Here is a 19,487-nt window from a genome sequence, read left to right as displayed (position 1 = left end):
GAAGTTAAATATTTGTTCTACAGAAAAACTGTCCATTTTTAAACAAATTAACAAGTCCGAAGTGTAGTTAATTTATTTTTATTTGCATTTTCAGAATTGTATGGTAAAATGTAAGCGTTTGTATCTTATTCTATGTAATTTTTAAAGAATAAACAGTAATCACCTACTTATTGTATTTTTACTTGAATTCAACTATAGTACGCGACAGGTCGAGATGGCAATTGGGGTGGAGATGCCCTGCACACCCGCCTCATCCCTAATTTGTTAGATTCATCTAGATCTATGTAATATGCTCTAGTCCACCACCAGCGTGGCAGACGTGCCTAAAATGTCCGAGAGATGCTATATACTGACGATGGGTTGATCTGTGTTTATGGACTGAACTTTACTTAAACTTATGGCCTGAACACTTCTCATTCTGAGAGGAGGTCTGGTCTCAGTAGTGGGCCGGACATGGATTGAGATTTTTAACGTTTAAACTACAGTCCGACAAGGCTCTTTTGGCACTTGAGGGCGCAGTTATCCCTTTATGCCTACACAGCGAACTATCTACAAGTGCACTTCTCAAGATGGCGGCTTTAGTTCCGATTTTGGCCACGCGCCAAGAGAGCCTTGTCGGACTGTATCGTGAGTGACCGCGACGTTATCCCTACGAAAAAGGAAGCCGGACGAGTTCGAAACTAGTCTGGATCACATCGACTAAATACATGAGTATAGCCGTAACTATGCTTATAATGGATAGAGATAATGAGAAAAACGCGACTTAAATTCGAAAACTTTATTGACTAGTTTTGACTAGAAAACATTGATACATTCAAAGTTCAAACATTCGATTTGCATAGTAAAGATATCTGCATAGTACAATTACATAGGCTGAATTACAATAACTAGGTAAGTACATAGTAAAATTACATAGGTCTGTATAGGTTAAGTATAGTAGATAAAGCACAGTAGTCCGATGCGATGTCTTTGATCTGTAGTAAATGACCACGACGCGACGACCCTTAAACATAGGACCCTAACTATGTAGGTCAGTTCGGGTCGCTCCTTTGACCCGCTCTTAACGCATGATGCACTGTCTAGATGGCATGTGATGATGACTATGATGACCCTCTGTATTAATTATCATATCCTTAATCTTTGATTTAAGTGTTGTTTCTTGCAATAATTTTTCCATTCCATCAAGTAAGCGTCCACTGCTGGACACAGGCCCTTCCAAGAGCGCGCCACCAAACACGGTCCTCCGCCTTCCTCATCCACCCGCTCCCTGCCACCTTCTTCAGGTCATCGGTCCAGCGGGCTGGAGGTCGTCCCACACTGTGCTTACGGTACGCAGTCTCCACTCCAGAATACGTCTGCCCCAATGGCCGTCGATTCTGCGACAGACATGGCCTATTGCCACTTCAGCTTGCTAATCTTTACAATAATATCTTGTGTAAATAAGTACAAATACCTATTGGTTATTAGTGTGATATAAATAATCAAATAGTGCAGTTATTAGTGTGGTATATATAGTAACAAATAAATGAGAGTGATTATTAGTGTGTGAAGCAACAAATAAAGTGTGATTATACTGATTTGCTCTTTTTATTTAAACCCACTGTTTCACTATAGTACGCGACAGGTCGAGATACTAAGCGGGGAATGAGGTGAGGGGGGACCCGTACGTCACCCACGCTATTCCACATCGGGTTAGTGCGGAGGCTGTGGGAATGTGCGGGCCGTCACCACTCCGATTGCCATCTCGACCTGTCGCGTATACCTCGTTATGTTATACTTGTAGAACTTCATTTGTTACGTCTGAATAATGCTTTAAATATTAAGTTCTATCGTCTACGAAAATCTATAAATGACTAGGCACCTGTTTTTAGGGTAAGTACACATACTGAGTATTTGAATAGGTAAACATTGTGTTATGGCTTCAGCAAAACCAAGTCTTAACAGGCGGTTCCGAACCGTGCGTAACGTCATGTCAAATCTGCCCAATCCCAGAAATGCCATACTTGGCTAGTTCCGGCACATTAATATCGTCCAAATCCGGATTATTCGAGACGTAACCGGTTTTATCCGGTTTAATCGACAAATATTCGGTTGAATCCGGTTTAATGGGAACGTAATCGTCAGAACCGTCGGCTAGGTCGATTATTTTGCTTTGCAAGAGTAGGTTGTCGAATTCGTTGGATATGTTGGCTTCGTTTAGTAGTTTGAGTGATTCTTCGAGGGCTAGGTGTCCGCGGTTGTGTTCTGGTGTGTGTGAGTGTGTGGACGGTGTCCGGTCGTGTGATTTGCGTTGGTGTGTGTTGCTGCCCATGTAGGGCGGAGGTTGCGGGCGGTTGTAGTTGGCCGCTAGGTTTGTGGTCGATTTCGGGCTGTAAGGACGAGCTAGGCTGTTGTTCGGACTGAAACAAAACCAACATTATCTATCATGAAAAGATCTATAACTACCTACTGCATAGGTGCCCTATTTACAGTAAGCGATGTTAGCGTAGTGCTTAAGACGTCGATTTCTTGTTCGGGGGATTCGGGGTTCAATCCTAGGCACCTCTAACTTTTCGAAGTTATGTGCGTTTAAGTAATCAAGTAAAGGTACTTATCCGTTACTTTAACGGTGAAGGAAAACATCGTGAAGAAAGACGCATGCTTGAGAGTCCTCCATAATGCTCTCAAAGCTACTAGTAGGTAAAGTTATACTGCATATGCAACAAAACACTAACATACAAACTTATAGACATAACAATGAGCCACTTGGTATACTTATCTTACTTTGAAAACTGAAACACATTTTAATTTTTTTGTGATGTAACCACAAATTCACTGTTTTCGGATTTTTCCCTTTACTTGTGCTATAAGATCTACCTACCCGCCTTTCATGATTCTAAGTTAACGGGAAGTACCCTATAGGTTCTCTTAACAGACACGACAGACGGACAGACAGACAGACAACAAAGTGATTCTTACAAGGGTTCCTTTTTTTCTTTCTGAGGAAAAGGACTTTAAAAATAAAAATCTGAAATAATTTAATCAAGTATCTGTCAATCTGCACTTCACACTACATTCTGAGAGGAGACCCGTGCTCTGTAGTAGACCGTTGATGAATTGACGATAGTGATGAAGAATAATTAGAACCATAAAAACAAAATAACTAGATTGAAAGATACCTGAGTCCTAAACTCTTCTGGCTCGTGTTATCACCCACTTGAGTTTGCTCAGTATTGCCCGTGCCATATCTGCAAAGTTCCACCTTTGCTGACTTGTGAGCTCTGAAATACGAGAGTAAAAATTGTAAAATCACTCGGATTTGTATAAACAAATTATAATTAGCAACTAGATGATGCCCACGACTTTTTCTGCGTGAATTTAGGTTTCCATAAAAATCCCGTGGAAAGTCTTTGCTTTTCCGGAATAAAAAGTTGCCTTGCCTATATCAATTTCCGCGACGCAAGCTCAAGAGTCATGACCCTCAGCAATCAATTGAGCAATCATACTAATGATGCGAAAGTGTGTTTGTTTATTTGTCCTTCTTCATGCCCTAACTAAGCAACTAATCGACTTGATTTTTGGCATTGAGATAGTTGAAAAGACGGAGAGTAGCATGGGGTACTTTTTATCCCGGGAAATCAAAGGGTTCTCATGGGATTTTAAAAAACCGAAATCCACGCGGATGAAGTCGCGGATATCAGCTAGTACGACTATAAATAAATCTTAAATGGTAATCTCTATGACGGGTTTAATCTAAATAATTGTAGTCATGTAAGCAAGGTAGCGATAAAATAAAATAAAAATACGAGTTAATTCTAAGTTGTTAATTGTTTTAATAAAAGCCGGTTAATTTATTGAACACACAACCGAACCTTCGCATTTTATATTCTTCACAGATGTGATAAATTCCCTCGAGGAAATTATCTGATTCTGGATCTGGTCTGTAAGATATTGGGTATTTATAAAAATTAAAACTATTTAAATATTCACAGTAAATCAAAACTAGTCAAGTGCGAGTCATAATTTTTTTAATGATGTAATTACAAAGTCAGTGTTTTCGGATTTTTCCCTTTACTTGTGCTATAGACATTGCTACATCTACCTGCCTTTTATAATTCCAAGTTAAGCCTACCTATAAGTTTTGACGAGTCTTATTACTTCTTCATGACAGACAGACAGACAGACAACGCAGCGACCAATATATAAGGGTTCCTTTTTCTCTGGAGATACGGAAACCTAAAAAATGTAGCGATCACTAAAATAATACAGAGGTTCCCTCTGAGATACCGTGATTAAGCAAATCAGCAATTCTCTAATCCCCTATCAATATGATCCCTGATCAATTCCCTAACAATATGACTAGGATAATTTAAATTTCGCGCCACTTGTATTTTCGAGCGGTCCCGCATTTTATTGCCACATCCGCCACTTCCGCCGCATCCGTCCAAAAATACGCCTCGATAAGGGTGTTCACAACAGGTGTACAATGAATAATTTCGTTCTTTCAAAAATCGACGAAGATAACGTGAAATAAAAATTAAAACAAAAAGGAAGGCAAAATAAAACTGTGTTTACACTGAGTTATTTAAAAAAGTGTAAGTATATAGTCGATTTTTAAAAAAATGGGTAACTCTACCTCACTAGAAAAATAACCGCGATGTAACTAGTGACTAGTTCTATTTTTCGAAATGGCTGGATATTTACAAATCCTTTCTTATTCTGACGATGAAATACTTTGCTAACAGCTGTAGTAGAATGAACTTGTATCTATTCAAAAATTATTTGAATTGGATTTATTTTGAATAAATGATACTTATGTTTTTCGTATAGTATACAAACTAATTCTACGTCTTATATTCTATACAATTTTTTACCTACTTCTTCGAAAATGTTATAAGATATTATTTTTATGTAAAAAAAAAAATTTTGCAAGGATCTAAACTAAATTACATTGCCATTAGCAACTAATATACATCGCCGTAAGTGAAAAAAGTTTGATTACTCACATAGCAGCATAATGGAAGCACAGCACAGCAGTGAGCGCAGCAATGGACAGCAGTAGCAGCACCATCGGCGCAGCAATCGCTGCTGTTAATTGCTGTGCATAGCTCCGCGACGGCAATGACTGCTTGTACGGCGCGGACCACACGTCAGTCTCTAGGCCCTTTGAGTTACGGGTTTTGGATGTGTTCGGTATTTCGGTTAGATACTCTAGGTGTTCTGTTGTACGCTCTTTGTATATTGTGTTGTACTGAAAAGAGTTTTGATAAATTAATTATTTATCTCGGTTGTGTCTCTATTAATCACATAAAGGTGGTAGATTATTTTTGAAAAATAATGCGGTGGACTTCCAGATCTTTTAAACCCCCACCAAAAAAGAGGGCTGTTATAAGTTTGACGTGTGTATCTGTCTGTGGCATCGTAGTTCCTAAACTAATGAACCGATTTTAATTTAGTTTTTTTTGTTTGTAAGCTGGCTTGATCGAGAGTGTTCTTAGCTATAATCCAAGAAAATCGGTTCAGCCGTTTGAAAGTTATCAGCTCTTTTCTAGTTATTACTGTAACCTTCACTTGTCGGGGGTGATATAAATTTTTAATTTACACTTGTTGCATAGTTAATTTAAGAAAATAACCATACGAAATGATCTAGATGTCGCTAGGTTAACAAAATTTGTAAATCCGAAGTGGCGAAGGACAGACATGAGTGGCATAGTTTCTAGTATCAGAAGTCAATATCCCTTTGGATCGCTGGGCTAGTGAAGGAGGTATGTGTTAGTTCCATGAGCAAGGTTAACACAGCAATGAATAGCAATAGCAACACAGCTAACGCAGCAATCGCTGCTGTTAATTGCTGCGTATAACTCCTTTACGTGTAAGGGACTCCAAATTAAGTGGGACCAAAAGAAAAAGACATTAAACTTACCAATTCAAAGCTGCACCAATCAAGGGTCAAACCAGCGTCTCGGAACAGTCTTTCTACAGTTGTCCTTTTATATTCACGAGGGCAACTGGGTAACCGTGATAAGGGACGAACCTCTTCTCTTAGTCGTTTCAGCTCGGACGAGAATGGCATGGTGCTGCCCAGTCGAACTACGAGCCTAAAAGTACGTAATAGTTACATAAACTTTACGACAGATAATGTAACAGCAATGATAAAATAAAGTACCTTTTAGTTTATTTTAATGACAACATCAAAAAGATAAAAATAAACTTTGTTTTTTTTCCGTTACTTTAGTTTTTTGTTGTTTATGTTAATTTATTTCTCTTTTGTTTCTGTTATTTATTGATTTTGTTGTTGATGTTATTTTATTTTTTGTTCTTTCTGTGTTTCTGTTATTTTTTCTGTTGTTTTTGTTATTTTATTGTTTGTTGTTTAAAAATAGGATAAAATGTGAAAAATAAATAAATGAGAGTAACTTTGTTACTACCTACACTACCCTACTACAATTCAAACAGCTGGCTATATCTACCATTAAGAAAAGATTTACAAAAATTCCACCCATACGAAGCCGGGCCGAGTCAGTTAATTTACCTATACATATAATATATAGAAGGAAAAGCTAACTAACTGATTAACTGACTAACCGACTGCCTGACTGACTAACTGACTGACTGATATATTAACGTACAGCTCAAACTACTGGACGAATCGGACTGAAATGCATGCACTATGCAGATAGCTATTGTGACGTAGACATCCACTAAAAAAGGATTCTTGAAAATAAAACTTCCAAGGGGTAAAATAGGAGTTTGAAATTTGTGTGGTCCACGTGACCGAAGTCGCGGGAATAAGCTAGTCCCTTATAAAAATGTATGACTCTCAGTCTCACCCTTCTCCGTCGCCGGGCTTCAATGGCAAGCGTGCCCCCAAATCAATAGCAGAGGCAAGAAACGTGGGGTACAAGTCCGTGCTACTTTCCGTCCATAACTTCGTTCTCAGGATGTCTTTTAAACGTGTCATCCTAAAAGGCCCAATCAAAAATAATATAATACAGACACAGGTACTGGCTCCTAATATGATTAACTTATTTATTTGAACTATACAGAATACAAAACTTAATACTAATAAAAATGTAAGCTTGGCCCATATTAATTATCTATAAAACATAGTTGGCGCCACTCAAATCATAACATCATATTAGAAGGCGTCATTGATTGGCTGAAGTTGTTCAACATCTGATCGATAAACGTACTGTATATAAAATTCTTATAGTTTTTAGTTGATGAATTGTAGCATAATAAAGGATAATATTTGTAATCAATATATAAGATGAAAACATCTTTATTACTTAGATGATTTGTGAAACGAGCTTGATGATTTGTATATTAGTCACTAAGTTTATTCATTGTACAATTTGGATTGGCCGATAACGATAAGATAAAAAGGGGAGTGGCTAATAAACGTGGAGAGGTTACCTGTAAGAGTGGTTTTAAAACGACGACATTCAAAAATATACTAACGTAAGAGGAACAACATTTATTTGACACAAATGTAAAAGTTAATAAATTTAAATATGAAATAAAAGTGTAATAATTTATCATAAAGATTGTGTTTGTGATTTCGTCAGACCTTACCCAAAAGGTCAGAAGTGGGATATCAAGAAAATATAATATTTTCTTGTCACGCTCACGACTCAGAGAAACAAGTGGAAATATACAGAGGAACGAGAAAGAAGTGGAGGTCTAGTAGACCACAGACATTTTGGAGCACAAGGCCAATATTTGGGCCTCAATATATCAAAGTACCTAGTCATGGCATCAAAGGATTTCTGGATAAACGGGTAGGATCTTTCCATGATTTTATTTTTATTGATAAGTACCTATTAATGGTAATTTTTTTTTTATTTGTGTGGGTTTTCGTTTTGTTTGTTCTACATTTAGTTATCATTTTGTTAGAAAGCTTTGCTCCGAGTTGGAATGGAAATTATATAACGTTATGATACCTAGAATTACCCACATGTTTATAATTCATCTTGTATATTGGTTATACAAATGCGATCGACCTTCAAATTGTGGTTTAAATAACATTGAGGTATTTAGAAGGCTTATTTTACAATGAAAAATGAAAAATGTTTATTTACAAAATACAGTCTTGTACAATTTTCCTGTGTCTGTGTGGTGGTACCCGCACTAGGTTATCCTGTATCGTGGGTACAATGGAATAGATAGTGAACATAGTGTTAAACAATATAAAAAGTGTGGTTTACTTAATGATGGGCGTTATTGTTACTTTTAAATAGTTTTCAGGATGTATCTACTATGTCCTGCCGGGGTTTTATTTCTCATTAAATGATTTCACAGGTGAATATCTCACGGAACGTGGTATTTCAATCTTCACACTTGTAATCGTGTGCCGAATTAGTTTGGTTAAGAGTTACGATAGGGATTTATTTTCACATAGTGGTTTTGTTTTACGGAAGGTAGGTTCTGGATTTAGGTTCAATCGTTTGCTGCACTCATTGTATAGATAGATGTTTTCCTTTTTCTAGCACACAGTGACGCGATATTATCACACAGCACTCATTGGGCATCTTGAATGTTGTTTTGTGAAATTATTATTTTTTGTAAACCGCTTTGGGATAAGGTAGAAAAAGTTACATGAAATAGCTTTTCGTTTTACGCCTGCCAGTGAAATAATCCGTCTCTACTTGTAATGGTTACTAAGTGATTGGGGATATAAAATGTTAATTGATAAAAATGAAGGTGATCCGTTGTAATAAAGTAATAGTGACCAGGGTTAATAAATTGAGCATTTTGAGAAATATAAATCCTAAAATGGGTGTAAAAGTAGGTTTATCTTATCTGGTTATTCTTTAACTAAATTTAAAATTATGGTAGGTAGGTAGTCAGATAGTTTTAAAATACGGGGTGCATAAATAAGTGTTTTGTTTTTTACAAAAGTGAGGAGAAATGTTTTCATTTATCTATTTTTACCACTTGAAACGCGTAATGTTTGAGTTTCAAACATAACTTTGCTGATAACAGCTCACCATGAACAACCCATGGCCGGCCCACTACTGAGCAACAAGTGTCTCCTCACAGAATGAGAAGGGTTTAGGCCGTAGTCTACCACGCTAGATAACAGCTAATTTACTTTTAATACTGGCACAATAATTTGAGTACTACGAGTAGCAGGTAGGTATAGTATATGGGCAGCGGGGTTTTTTTTTTTTTTTTTGTTTACCTGTATTCACGCAATTAACTGTGTACTGCCGCATTTAAATGCAATATGATTTTGTTTTTATTGGATTAACATCGCTTGGCGGGTTAAATTCCTGGCAAATGTTCTATTAAAATTAGAGTAAGTTTTTTTTTAATGGTAATATACCTACAGTACTGCCCTTAGGGCAGGGCGCGATAATAAGTACCTACTACCAAAATACTATTTTCTTTGTTGTACGAAAGAAATTTTAGGCAAATATCTTTGCACTACGCTCGCGTTTGTGGCATGACATTATCCCAGAAATATATTTAAAAAAATTTTCACGCTCGCTTGACTCGCTTCGCGATAGTTCAGTTTCGATATGCATTTAGTTAACGAAACTCTCAGGAAACCACGTTTGTTGTGCTCTCGAAATTGATCAGTCTGTTTGATAAAATCGAAATGCGGTGCCTTATAAATTTCGCTTAGGAGCGCCGGTAGTATCTCATGATAATATGAATAGTGATCATAATTTTTTTTTTAGGCTGATTAAGCATTGAAGGTTTTTCGGCTGGTCTGGCATTTCGCCTGATTTTATGTTTTTGCTTATTTAGCGCGTTCAGGAAAGCTTTGACAACGTTTTATAACATGAGTATATATATATTTTTTTTGTTTTAGTTACCGAAACAGAAAAAAAAAGCATTAAAGATGTGGGACCGAGGGATAAATCTAGTGTGATTTTTGGTTGGATTATGAAGTTGTAGTTAGGGTATTTAAAATAGAAAGATTTCAATTGTAGGAAATGATGTAAAACATGTTGAGGATAAGTTGTGTAATAAAGTCGATAATTCACTTGTTGGATGTCACGCGATCTCATTGCGAGGAGGAATCTTTTTCTTGTCTCTGTTTTTATAAATACGGTGTTCTGACGGGTTTTTTATTTACGTCTCGGATTATTGAATACTTTCGGTGTTTGATTGGACGGTTAGAGGTTGCAAAAGCAATCGCCCTCTAATTAAAACATTTATTTAGGCATTAGTTCAATTTGGATTAAATCTCGCGAAAAGCCACGGTGGCTGTCTCTCGCGCGTCTTGGAAAGACATTCCTAATGCCTGTTTTTCTGAGGGAGGGATGCATTATCAAGTGAGATGAGCTGCAATGTTTGCGGCTGACTATTTTGGAAAATTTGCAATCGTGGCAAGTGGAGTAAAGTTTGACTAAGCTATTTAATGAACAAAGTATATAATGGATTTGGTGAATGGTTATATTATATAACATTTTGATAAATGGATGAATTTGAAGAGTGTATGTATGTGGTTGATGCACATTTGTTTCATATTTTTACTTAAGTTATAAAGTATTACATTTGGTGAGTAGTTATTTATATTTGGTAGGGTAGGTTTGATAAACAGGTAGTTATCTTGATTAATAAGTGAGTTATCATTTTATAAATGCGTACTTTAATGTTTGATGAACTGGTATACTTGATAAATGTGCATATTTTCATACTTCAAAGACAAGTTGTACCTATTAGTTTCTTCAAGCTTTTAGTTGCTGATAATTATATTAACATTCTTTAGAGCGCATGTCCTATGGACGAAATCGTTTATACATACTTTCACTGTTTGAAATGTTACAATCATAAAGATATAGTTATGACTAGAGGGGGTCATAGCTTGTTGCCGCTCTTGTACATCCATGTGTCAACTAGGTATTGTTATCTCAGTATATTTCAGGGAACCTCCGTTCGGGTGAAAGCGATAGCTGTTGGATAAATGCTTGTTGGGTTATCAGAAGACCGTGTAGTCTTCGATGAGGTTACTTGTAAATATTATAGCGAAATAGTAAGTTTAAAAATAGAATGAGGCTAAACTAAAAAAATGAGACAAAGATAAAAATAATAACTTAAAGCATTGAAACAGCATAAAGTGAAATAGTAACTTACAAACTATACATACATATTTACGAATTATGTAGATAGATATAGTATTACTGGATTATGTATATCAAATAAGAATACTGTCAGCTCATGTTTTGTTTTCGGCGTGGTAATTTTACGCTTAAAACTCATAAGAGATATCATGAGGTTCGCTTTCTGTAAAAGTTATTAGCTTTAACAGTTAATTGATTTATTACATTATTTATTTATTATACACTCAACAAGTAAAAGTATTTTGTTTTGACAAAATCCAAAGAAGTACCTATTGGATTAATAAGGCAAGGTACGAAGCATTGGCTGGATTTTACAACATTTAAAGTTTCCTGTTCATTTTTATCATTGAGTTAATTTGAGGCGGAAGGATCCTCTGGAAAATTTTTAAGATTAAGTTATTAGTAAGAAAGTATATTTTGATTAGGTTAGTTTAAAATGTACAGCCGGTAATTTAAAAAAAATATATATATTTAATTTTACATAATAGGTGAAGCTGGTTGATGCACCAAAAATCGAATTATCATAGGAATTTAATTAAGCTAACATTTTTATTTATTATCAACTTCAAATATACAGTAGCAAACTGATTAGTTGGAATACATGCAGTGATTGGAATATTTAAGTTCCGATAGAAGAATCTATATCGTGGCTTGTTCCTTTATGGACAAGAATATTTTTTTTTGACTCGTGGGACCACTTACACAAAATATCAACGTTCGGTTTGGAGGTCTTCCATGGCTATTCCTACAGTTCCATGAGGTATTGAAGAGGTTAACACTTTGTCGCTCATCACATCAACCAGCACGGCATTTGGGTATGATGGATGGATGTAGATAGGTACACATTTGATGGGGGGGGGTTTAGTGGTTTGTATCAACAGGAACCAGGGGTTGAATGAGGAAGGCTGAGGACAGTACGTGTGGTGCTTACTAGGGAAGGTTTATGTTCAACAGTGACCTTATGATGATGACGATGTAGATGACGATGATGATGATGATGGACGTACGAGGACGAATCTTTTACGAAACGAATAAAGGAAAATCGAACAGATGCGGGTCATTACGGTTAACATATAAAATAATGTATAAGGTACCTACTTTCTTCTAATCTTTATGATCGATCAGCTTGTGATAGAGATCTTGATGTCGTAGAGAATAGAGATGTATCGAACGGAATATTTATTTCATTTTTTTTTCCTGCTATTATGTTGATATCGCTTTTCTCTATGAAAAGGAATTAATGATAAACTAATAGGTATCATTCGGCGGCGAGTCGCGACTGTGTCGTTCCCAGGGTCGAATTTGGTATTTCTGCTTATGTTACTCGAAACGACAAAGTACGCCATATGGTGCATATTATGGCTAAAATAAAATATATAAGTATCATGTGAAATTATAAATCAAAGATTCTTTTTGCATGTAGATATTATATGGTTAAGAGGCACAAGTGACGCAACTACTGTACCCTGGCGTTTGTTTAACATTGTCCATTAGTACTTCAGAATGTGGATTTTGCTAGGAAAAAAAAAAAAAAAAAAAAAAAAACAATAGGTAATTGTAAGAAATATGGGAAGCGTAATCTGCATTAAAAGAAAAAGTTTGAATTGGAAGCAACCAGGCATAGGATTTTCATACATCCGTAATCACGTTCCTTTCAACTCTCTAACTATCACGGTTCACGATACGCCGTTCACGGTTCAGGCCGTGACGCACGTGCAGACGGACAGACGGACGGAGAGCAGAGGTTTAGAAAATAGGGTCTCGTAGGCACCCTTCGAGGGGTACGGAACTGGAGAAAACTAAATTATAATAATGATAATAGGTTTTCTAGGTTACCAAGTAAAATTACTTCTCTTAGGTCGGATTGTATTATGATGGATGCTTATGAAACAAAATTAAATGAACGGTCTACTCAAAGTGTTTTATGTTTGCAGGATCCAAGGATGTTGGAAATGAATAAATGAGGAAAAGAAAGACCCAAAACTAGGTATGGGTCAGGGACACAAAGTCCCAAGGAAGGAAAGCCCCGAGGTTACGGGCTATGGACAAAAAGTCCTATAGGAGGAAGGAGGTAGACCCTAGGATAAGGGTCATTAAAAATTTGGATCTGGAGGGAAAGAACCCTAGGATAAGGGTCATTAAAAATTTGGATCTGGAGGGAAATAAGGACAATCACATATGTATCCCGGTAGAAGAGAGACGCGCCAAGGCTCGGAATCCGCGATTTTCCAATAAGAAGGGAAGAAGAAAATATGTGCGTAAAACTATTGCGTTGAAAGTGTATGAAAATGTTTTGTGATTTAAATCGAGAACTGGCGGCGATTAACTTTAAGTTTAGAGAGTTTATTTTATCAAAAGGACAAGAAGTTCACTTACACATATTCATATTAAGAATCGCTCCCGATTCTAAATATAAATATAGAAGAAAACATAATCTTTAAAGGTATGGTGACTATACAATAATATAAAAAGTCAAAACACGTTATATTCGTTAACAAACTATACCTACATCTAGCTAAGATATCTATGGTGTTTGACACTGTTTGATTAAACTTTAAACTTTGTAAAAGATTTTTCCTCCAGTATGAGTTTCGGCAAGTACATTATGTAGTAGAGCTAGGTAGTTTACATACCATAATTAGTCCTAGCTTTATGTAATTGTAGCATAATAGGTATGTTCGTTTTGTGTACCATATTTATGAGATTTAGCTTTAAAGTGATGCGTGTATGTACGGACTTTAATAGTATTTTCCTAACAAATAGACATATTTTGAATTTGTATAATTGACTTATATAATATAGTTCATCAGTTTTCTTATATAATTCTTTAGTGGGAAGGAGAGTCTAGTTGGAACAGAACTTTTAACAATTTATTTTGAGATACTTGAAACCCTTTAAAGTAGTTTTTAGTAATTAGTTTTACATGCTCATCCCCAAATCTCTATTGAGTGTTCCTGTAAAATATTGGCTTGTGAGTTATAATTGATGCTTCGGACTTTATGCATATACCTACCTTCTTTGATTAAATTGAGGCCTCCTTTAGTTGCTACTGGTCTCGCAATTTTTGATATCTTTATGATTTTTGAAAAATTATTTATAAATTTAGAGTGTCTGCATCTTTTTATTTTAATATTAGCGGAAGAGAACAGAAAAATGAATTTTAGATTAAAGGCTAAATTTGAGTGCTACTGTAGACTGGCAGGTAAAGTTGCGAGGGTAAATAGTTTGGAATTGAATTGAGTTTATCTGCTATTTTCTAATTATATCGGATGGAAAGGGGTGCTGCGAGTGCTCTAAAATTAAGTTGCAATCATAATCAATACCAATGTATCAATAAAACTGTATATTCCTTCTAGTTAAGTTAGCAAGAATATTAATTTAATTAATTACTATCTTAATTTTTTTTTGTTTTGTTGAACTAAGTCTTTGTCATTTTGGTTGTGAAGTTTACATGTTACTTAAGTTTTAATTTTTTTTTAAAAGCGATGAGACTCGCTTAAAACAGGATGGCCGAGCTGTAAGCTTGGCCCATATTAATTATCTATAAAACATAGTTGGCGCCACTCAAATCATAACATCATATTAGAAGGCGTCATTGATTGGCTGAAGTTGTTCAACATCTGATCGATAAACGTACTGTATATAAAATTCTTATAGTTTTTAGTTGATGAATTGTAGCATAATAAAGGATAATATTTGTAATCAATATATAAGATGAAAACATCTTTATTACTTAGATGATTTGTGAAACGAGCTTGATGATTTGTATATTAGTCACTAAGTTTATTCATTGTACAATTTGGATTGGCCGATAACGATAAGATAAAAAGGGGAGTGGCTAATAAACGTGGAGAGGTTACCTGTAAGAGTGGTTTTAAAACGACGACATTCAAAAATATACTAACGTAAGAGGAACAACATTTATTTGACACAAATGTAAAAGTTAATAAATTTAAATATGAAATAAAAGTGTAATAATTTATCATAAAGATTGTGTTTGTGATTTCGTCAGACCTTACCCAAAAAAAAGCATTGTTACCAGACAACTTTAAGATACAGGATGTAACCAGAACGTTAGCAAGAACGAAGACAGGTGATAGTACTGATGATTACTGATAAGATACCACAAAAAATCCGCGAAAATAATAAATAAAGAAATCCTGTATTTTTAAAAATTCACAATATATTGCAAATAAAACATCTGACTGACGCTAGAGGTCAACGAACGTTGCATAAGTAGGTCACTCGGAGTCAATGCCGCGTCGTACATGGGGCATTGACTCGAATTTTACACGCTGTACATTGGAGTTTGAAAAATACTAAATCACTAAAACTACAAAACAAGGCAATTTATTTACTAAGGTTATTAGCATTGGATTGTGTTTAGGTAGTATAATAATATAATATAATATAATGCTAAGTTTTTGCTAGCGGTCTGGTTACAACTGTATACATTAGGTACTTGGTGACACAAAAATAAAACCGACTTCAAAAACCAAAAACACTAAAAAGTAGAAAATAATTTTTGTTTAGCTACACATGTAATGTACCTAGGTATGAAGTCGAGCGAGCATATTAAAACAAAATTAGAAATCCAAGAGTGAAGCTCGCCCGACTTCATACCTAGGTACATTACATGTGTAGCTAAACAAAAATTATTTTCTACTTTTTAGTGTTTTTGGTTTTTGAAGTCGGTTTTATTTTTCTTTTGAAAATTTTTTATTTCACAATTTTTAGTGGCCCCACTGTACTATAATATGCTATGCCCAGTTAAAACCCTACTGTTTACTAAGCTATTACACTGATCGCGAGCAATTTGCTCTTATCCATTGAGGAGTTCTGTTCTCCATCTCCGAAGATATTCATCAGATCTTCACCAAATTTATATGGGACCACCTGCACAGTATACCCTTTCAAACAAAAAAAAAATTTCCAAATCGGTCCAGGGGTCTTTGAGTAATCGGGGAACATACATAAAAAATAAAAAAAAAAATAAAAAAATAAAAAAAAGATCCCGACGAATTGAGAACCTCCTCCTTTTTTGGAAGTCGGTTAAAGAAGGCGAAAAGGCAGACAAAGGATACCTATCTACTGACATTTGAATAAGGACAACAAGCAATACAACACAAGGCAGAATTAGCACAAGAGAATATATAATTAATATAACAGTTTAAAAAAGTAAGCGAGTTTTATTTCTGCATCTCACCTATGCTCATCTAGCAAATCTTCAACATTAAGATTGTCGATTTTAAGTTCCACCTCATGTTTCGCCATGTTGTCTTTTGCGATGACGTTCAGATTTAGTAATACTCGACGAGTTTCATAATCCTGTCTGTTTAGGCCTATTACTTCCAACTGTAAAGGTTAAAAAATCTTACCAATTTAGATTATTCGGCTAATTTTTATTCGGTTGACCATATTCGGTCGATACCTACCTAGTACCTATAGTACCTACCGATTTTATCAGTCATCAATTAGGTTGAAACATAGGTTTGAAACGAACATTCAGCAAAACGAAAGTTGGGGATGTTTAAACCTACATTTTTGAGATCTTGTAAAGTAGGTGCTAACTGCTAGGTCTCTAACAGTCCAATTGTCTTATCTATTAGTTATGCATGAAGCATTATCATCATCTAATAAAATCAGAAAAACCATTATAAATATTGTAGGTACATACTTTTAACAATTTTAGCGAGTGAGATTTAGATATTTAGATCTAGCTACACAACGTGGTTTGATTAATCAAGTACATGCTACGAATATAAGTAAATAGTTATCTCCTTTCATTATTTTTATCCAATAATGGTAAAATTACCAAAACAATACCAATTGAATCTAAAATCAGCAACATCATCAAAATCAATCTTAAATTGGCACCACCAATCGGTCGATTGCTCAACACCAAAATATTTATACAAATCGTCCGAAAATTTTACGACGAGCTAAAATATGACGATCGAAACTTCAAAGATATAAACGTTAACGCGTAAACAGTGATTGGCGATTTGGTATGCCTTGTTCTCAAAATAAATCCTGAGTAGAGGTGGCCACTGTAACTTGTTTCTAGCTGTGGATATCAGATGTTGAACTACAGACTACAACCGTGATGGTCGAGTAGAAGTTGCGCAAGCGCAGGAGTATACAATAATCCGCGAGGTGTCGTCAGGTACTCGACAGAAGCGAAGCTTCTTACGCTTTGGATATTTTTTTGTTGTACAGTTTTGTAAGAAAGTAAAAACTTATATTCCCAAGCTGTGCCACACATTATCTTACCTTAATGTATGATATTCCGGCGATTCCACCTCCTGAACAATGAGCTAAAAACCAAAGTTAGGTATAGAAGTTGCTGTGTGTGTGGCACAACCCGAAACAGTTAGCAGCTGCATAAAGCTGTAATATGGTCTTGTACTTACAAGAGCATACAGTACTGATTTTCAGTCATCCCAGCTAAAAATATGCAAAGAAATATCTCAAGAAGTGCATGCATTTGAAGTCTCCCTCCTAATTCCTTTAAGTTTCACTTCAAGTTAGTACCCTCCATAGTGATAGTAGTATGTGAATTTATACTTACGGTGATCGGTGACTTGGTATTTCTGGGTGGTGTGCCGAAAATGAACCCTGAGTGGTGCCGGCCGCTGTAGATGTACCGAAGCCACGGCGGCAACTCCGGCTTGCCGATCAGAGATGCGTGGAACCTGTACTGCTGATCAAACTCTGTGAAAGAAGAGAAAAACATCGTCATCATCTCGATTCTGAATTCATTGGCGACTCTACTGTGTACGGGTCTACTTTCAGAATGAGAAGATTTAAGGCTATAAAATTCAAAATTCAAAATTCTAAATGTTTTTATTCAATTAGACTTTTACAAGTTCTTTCGAATCGTCAAAAGTATCTACCACTGGTTCGGAATGCCTTTCCTACCGAGAAGAACCAGCAAGAAACTCGGCGGTTGCCATATATTCCATCATGTTAAGTGTGGATTAGCAAACTCACGCAGCTTTGAGAATTGAGAACATTATGGAGAACTTTCAAGTAGGTATGAGGGTTCCTTATGATGTTTTCCTTTGCCGTTATCAAATGATATTTACTTGCTTAACCCATAGTTCCGAAAAGTAGAGATGCTCTTTGCTTGCTACCACCGCTTCTTCAACACAGAGTGGAAATGTTAAATGCTGTTTGTGTTAAAATTTTAGTGAATTTCAAAATGTTAATGAAGTTTCTTATCATATATTTGGGGTGATATTACATACACTAGCGTTTTTTCTCTTCTATTTCAATTATCCAAAAAAAAAATTGTATCAAATAATATTCGTAACTATTTAACTTCTCTAAGAATTTTGAACATACCTTGATATGTCCAGTTGAACAAATTGGGGCTGATCGGTATAGCGAACATTTCTGTTTCCACCGCATTGTAGACATGCCCTAATACCGCTTCGCCAAAGAATAACATCCAAATCAATATAAGCGCCATTTTCTGAAAATTCAAAAACGGAACGGTCAAATTAAATTTTAAAATTAGAATAGACGTATAAAATACAGTGATTTAATTATTATAAATATTTTCGAATGGATAGAATGTACATGCATGCAAATAGCAAAAGCAGTAAGAAAATTCTTTTTGGCTCTGAGGCAAAAGCAGTAAAAGCACACGACAAATAAATATAAATTCCGCGTACCTACACAAGGACCTAAAATACCTACCTATTTAAACTGAGCTACAAAATTATAGAATAGGTAACTAAATTCATAAAACCTAAGTATGTACAAGCGAACGATAAATAGAAGTCGTTGTTTAATTTAGTTTAGAATTTTTTATTTACTTACAATTTACTTTCCATTTATTTATGTTTTTTTGAGCAAAATAAGCAAATACTCCGGCCCTGAAAATAGGGCGTGACCAAGTGACGTAGGTAAAACAGGCGCGGCGTCATTGGTTGCAATTTGCAAACAACAACGTTTGGCACTGAAAACGTTCCGTTGTACAAGACCATCAAAACATAATTTTCTATTCTGAAGTACTTTTTGGTTTTAAACAAAACTCCATTTATAAAAAAAAAATAGTTACATTTCAAAAGATTCGTAACATTTTATGATTACAATTATAGTTTAGAACAGTTATTATACTGTGAAACGTGTAAACTTTTTGCACGTAAAACTTAACGTCACTCATTCCATTCATTTCGTCTTGCTTGTGTAGTGGTTGCAGATAAGGAGTTTTTCCCTAAATTAAGGGTAAAAATCTATATCAATATTTTATTTTGGTTTTTAGGGGTTTCTAACAAACCTGATAGCTCCACACTTGCATCAACTATGTTCGCCATTTCTAGCCCAATTCTTAAACTACTTTAAATTAACTTATTCTTACTTTTGTTACTTAGGTACTCTTTTATACAAAAAAAAAAAACATATTTTAACTAATAGTACTTTTAA

The 19,487-nt window shown here is 35.3% G+C and overlaps 1 protein-coding gene across 2 annotated transcripts; it reads right to left on the bottom strand.

Moving 5' to 3' along the window:
- Positions 1–763: 763 nt before the first annotated feature.
- Positions 764–19,012, bottom strand: LOC123877550 (epsilon-sarcoglycan). Of its 2 annotated transcripts, XM_045924363.1 has the most exons (10): positions 18,882–19,012; positions 18,402–18,531; positions 17,626–17,768; positions 16,261–16,409; positions 6,810–6,941; positions 5,903–6,077; positions 4,986–5,230; positions 3,852–3,920; positions 3,159–3,260; positions 764–2,399 (listed from the first exon to the last, which is right to left on the bottom strand). In XM_045924363.1, the coding sequence occupies exons 2-10, from the start codon at positions 18,526–18,528 to the stop codon at positions 1,973–1,975; spliced, it is 1,569 nt and encodes a 522-aa protein (XP_045780319.1). In that variant the 5' UTR covers positions 18,529–18,531; positions 18,882–19,012; the 3' UTR covers positions 764–1,972. The 2 variants fall into 2 exon arrangements, with proteins under 2 accessions (XP_045780319.1, XP_045780320.1); XM_045924364.1 differs by lacking the exon at positions 3,852–3,920.
- Positions 19,013–19,487: the final 475 nt, after the last annotated feature.

The sequence above is a fragment of the Maniola jurtina genome, chromosome 24 (genome assembly GCF_905333055.1).
Source record: "Maniola jurtina chromosome 24, ilManJurt1.1, whole genome shotgun sequence".
Lineage (NCBI taxonomy): Eukaryota > Metazoa > Arthropoda > Insecta > Lepidoptera > Nymphalidae > Maniola > Maniola jurtina.
The sequence above is the reverse complement of the archived record's forward strand: the minus strand, read 5'-3'. Positions and strand labels throughout refer to the sequence as shown.

Coding starts and splice junctions, on each gene's coding strand:
- LOC123877550 (XM_045924363.1), bottom strand. CDS start 18,528: ATGGCGCTTATATTGATTTGGATGTTATTCTTTGGCGAAGCGGTATTA. Junction 6,942..16,260: donor GATTTGCTAGATGAGCATAG/GTGAGATGCAGA, acceptor TGGGCCTTTTAG/GATGACACGTTTAAAAGACA. Junction 6,078..6,809: donor AAGCCCGGCGACGGAGAAGG/GTGAGACTGAGA, acceptor ACGTACTTTTAG/GCTCGTAGTTCGACTGGGCA.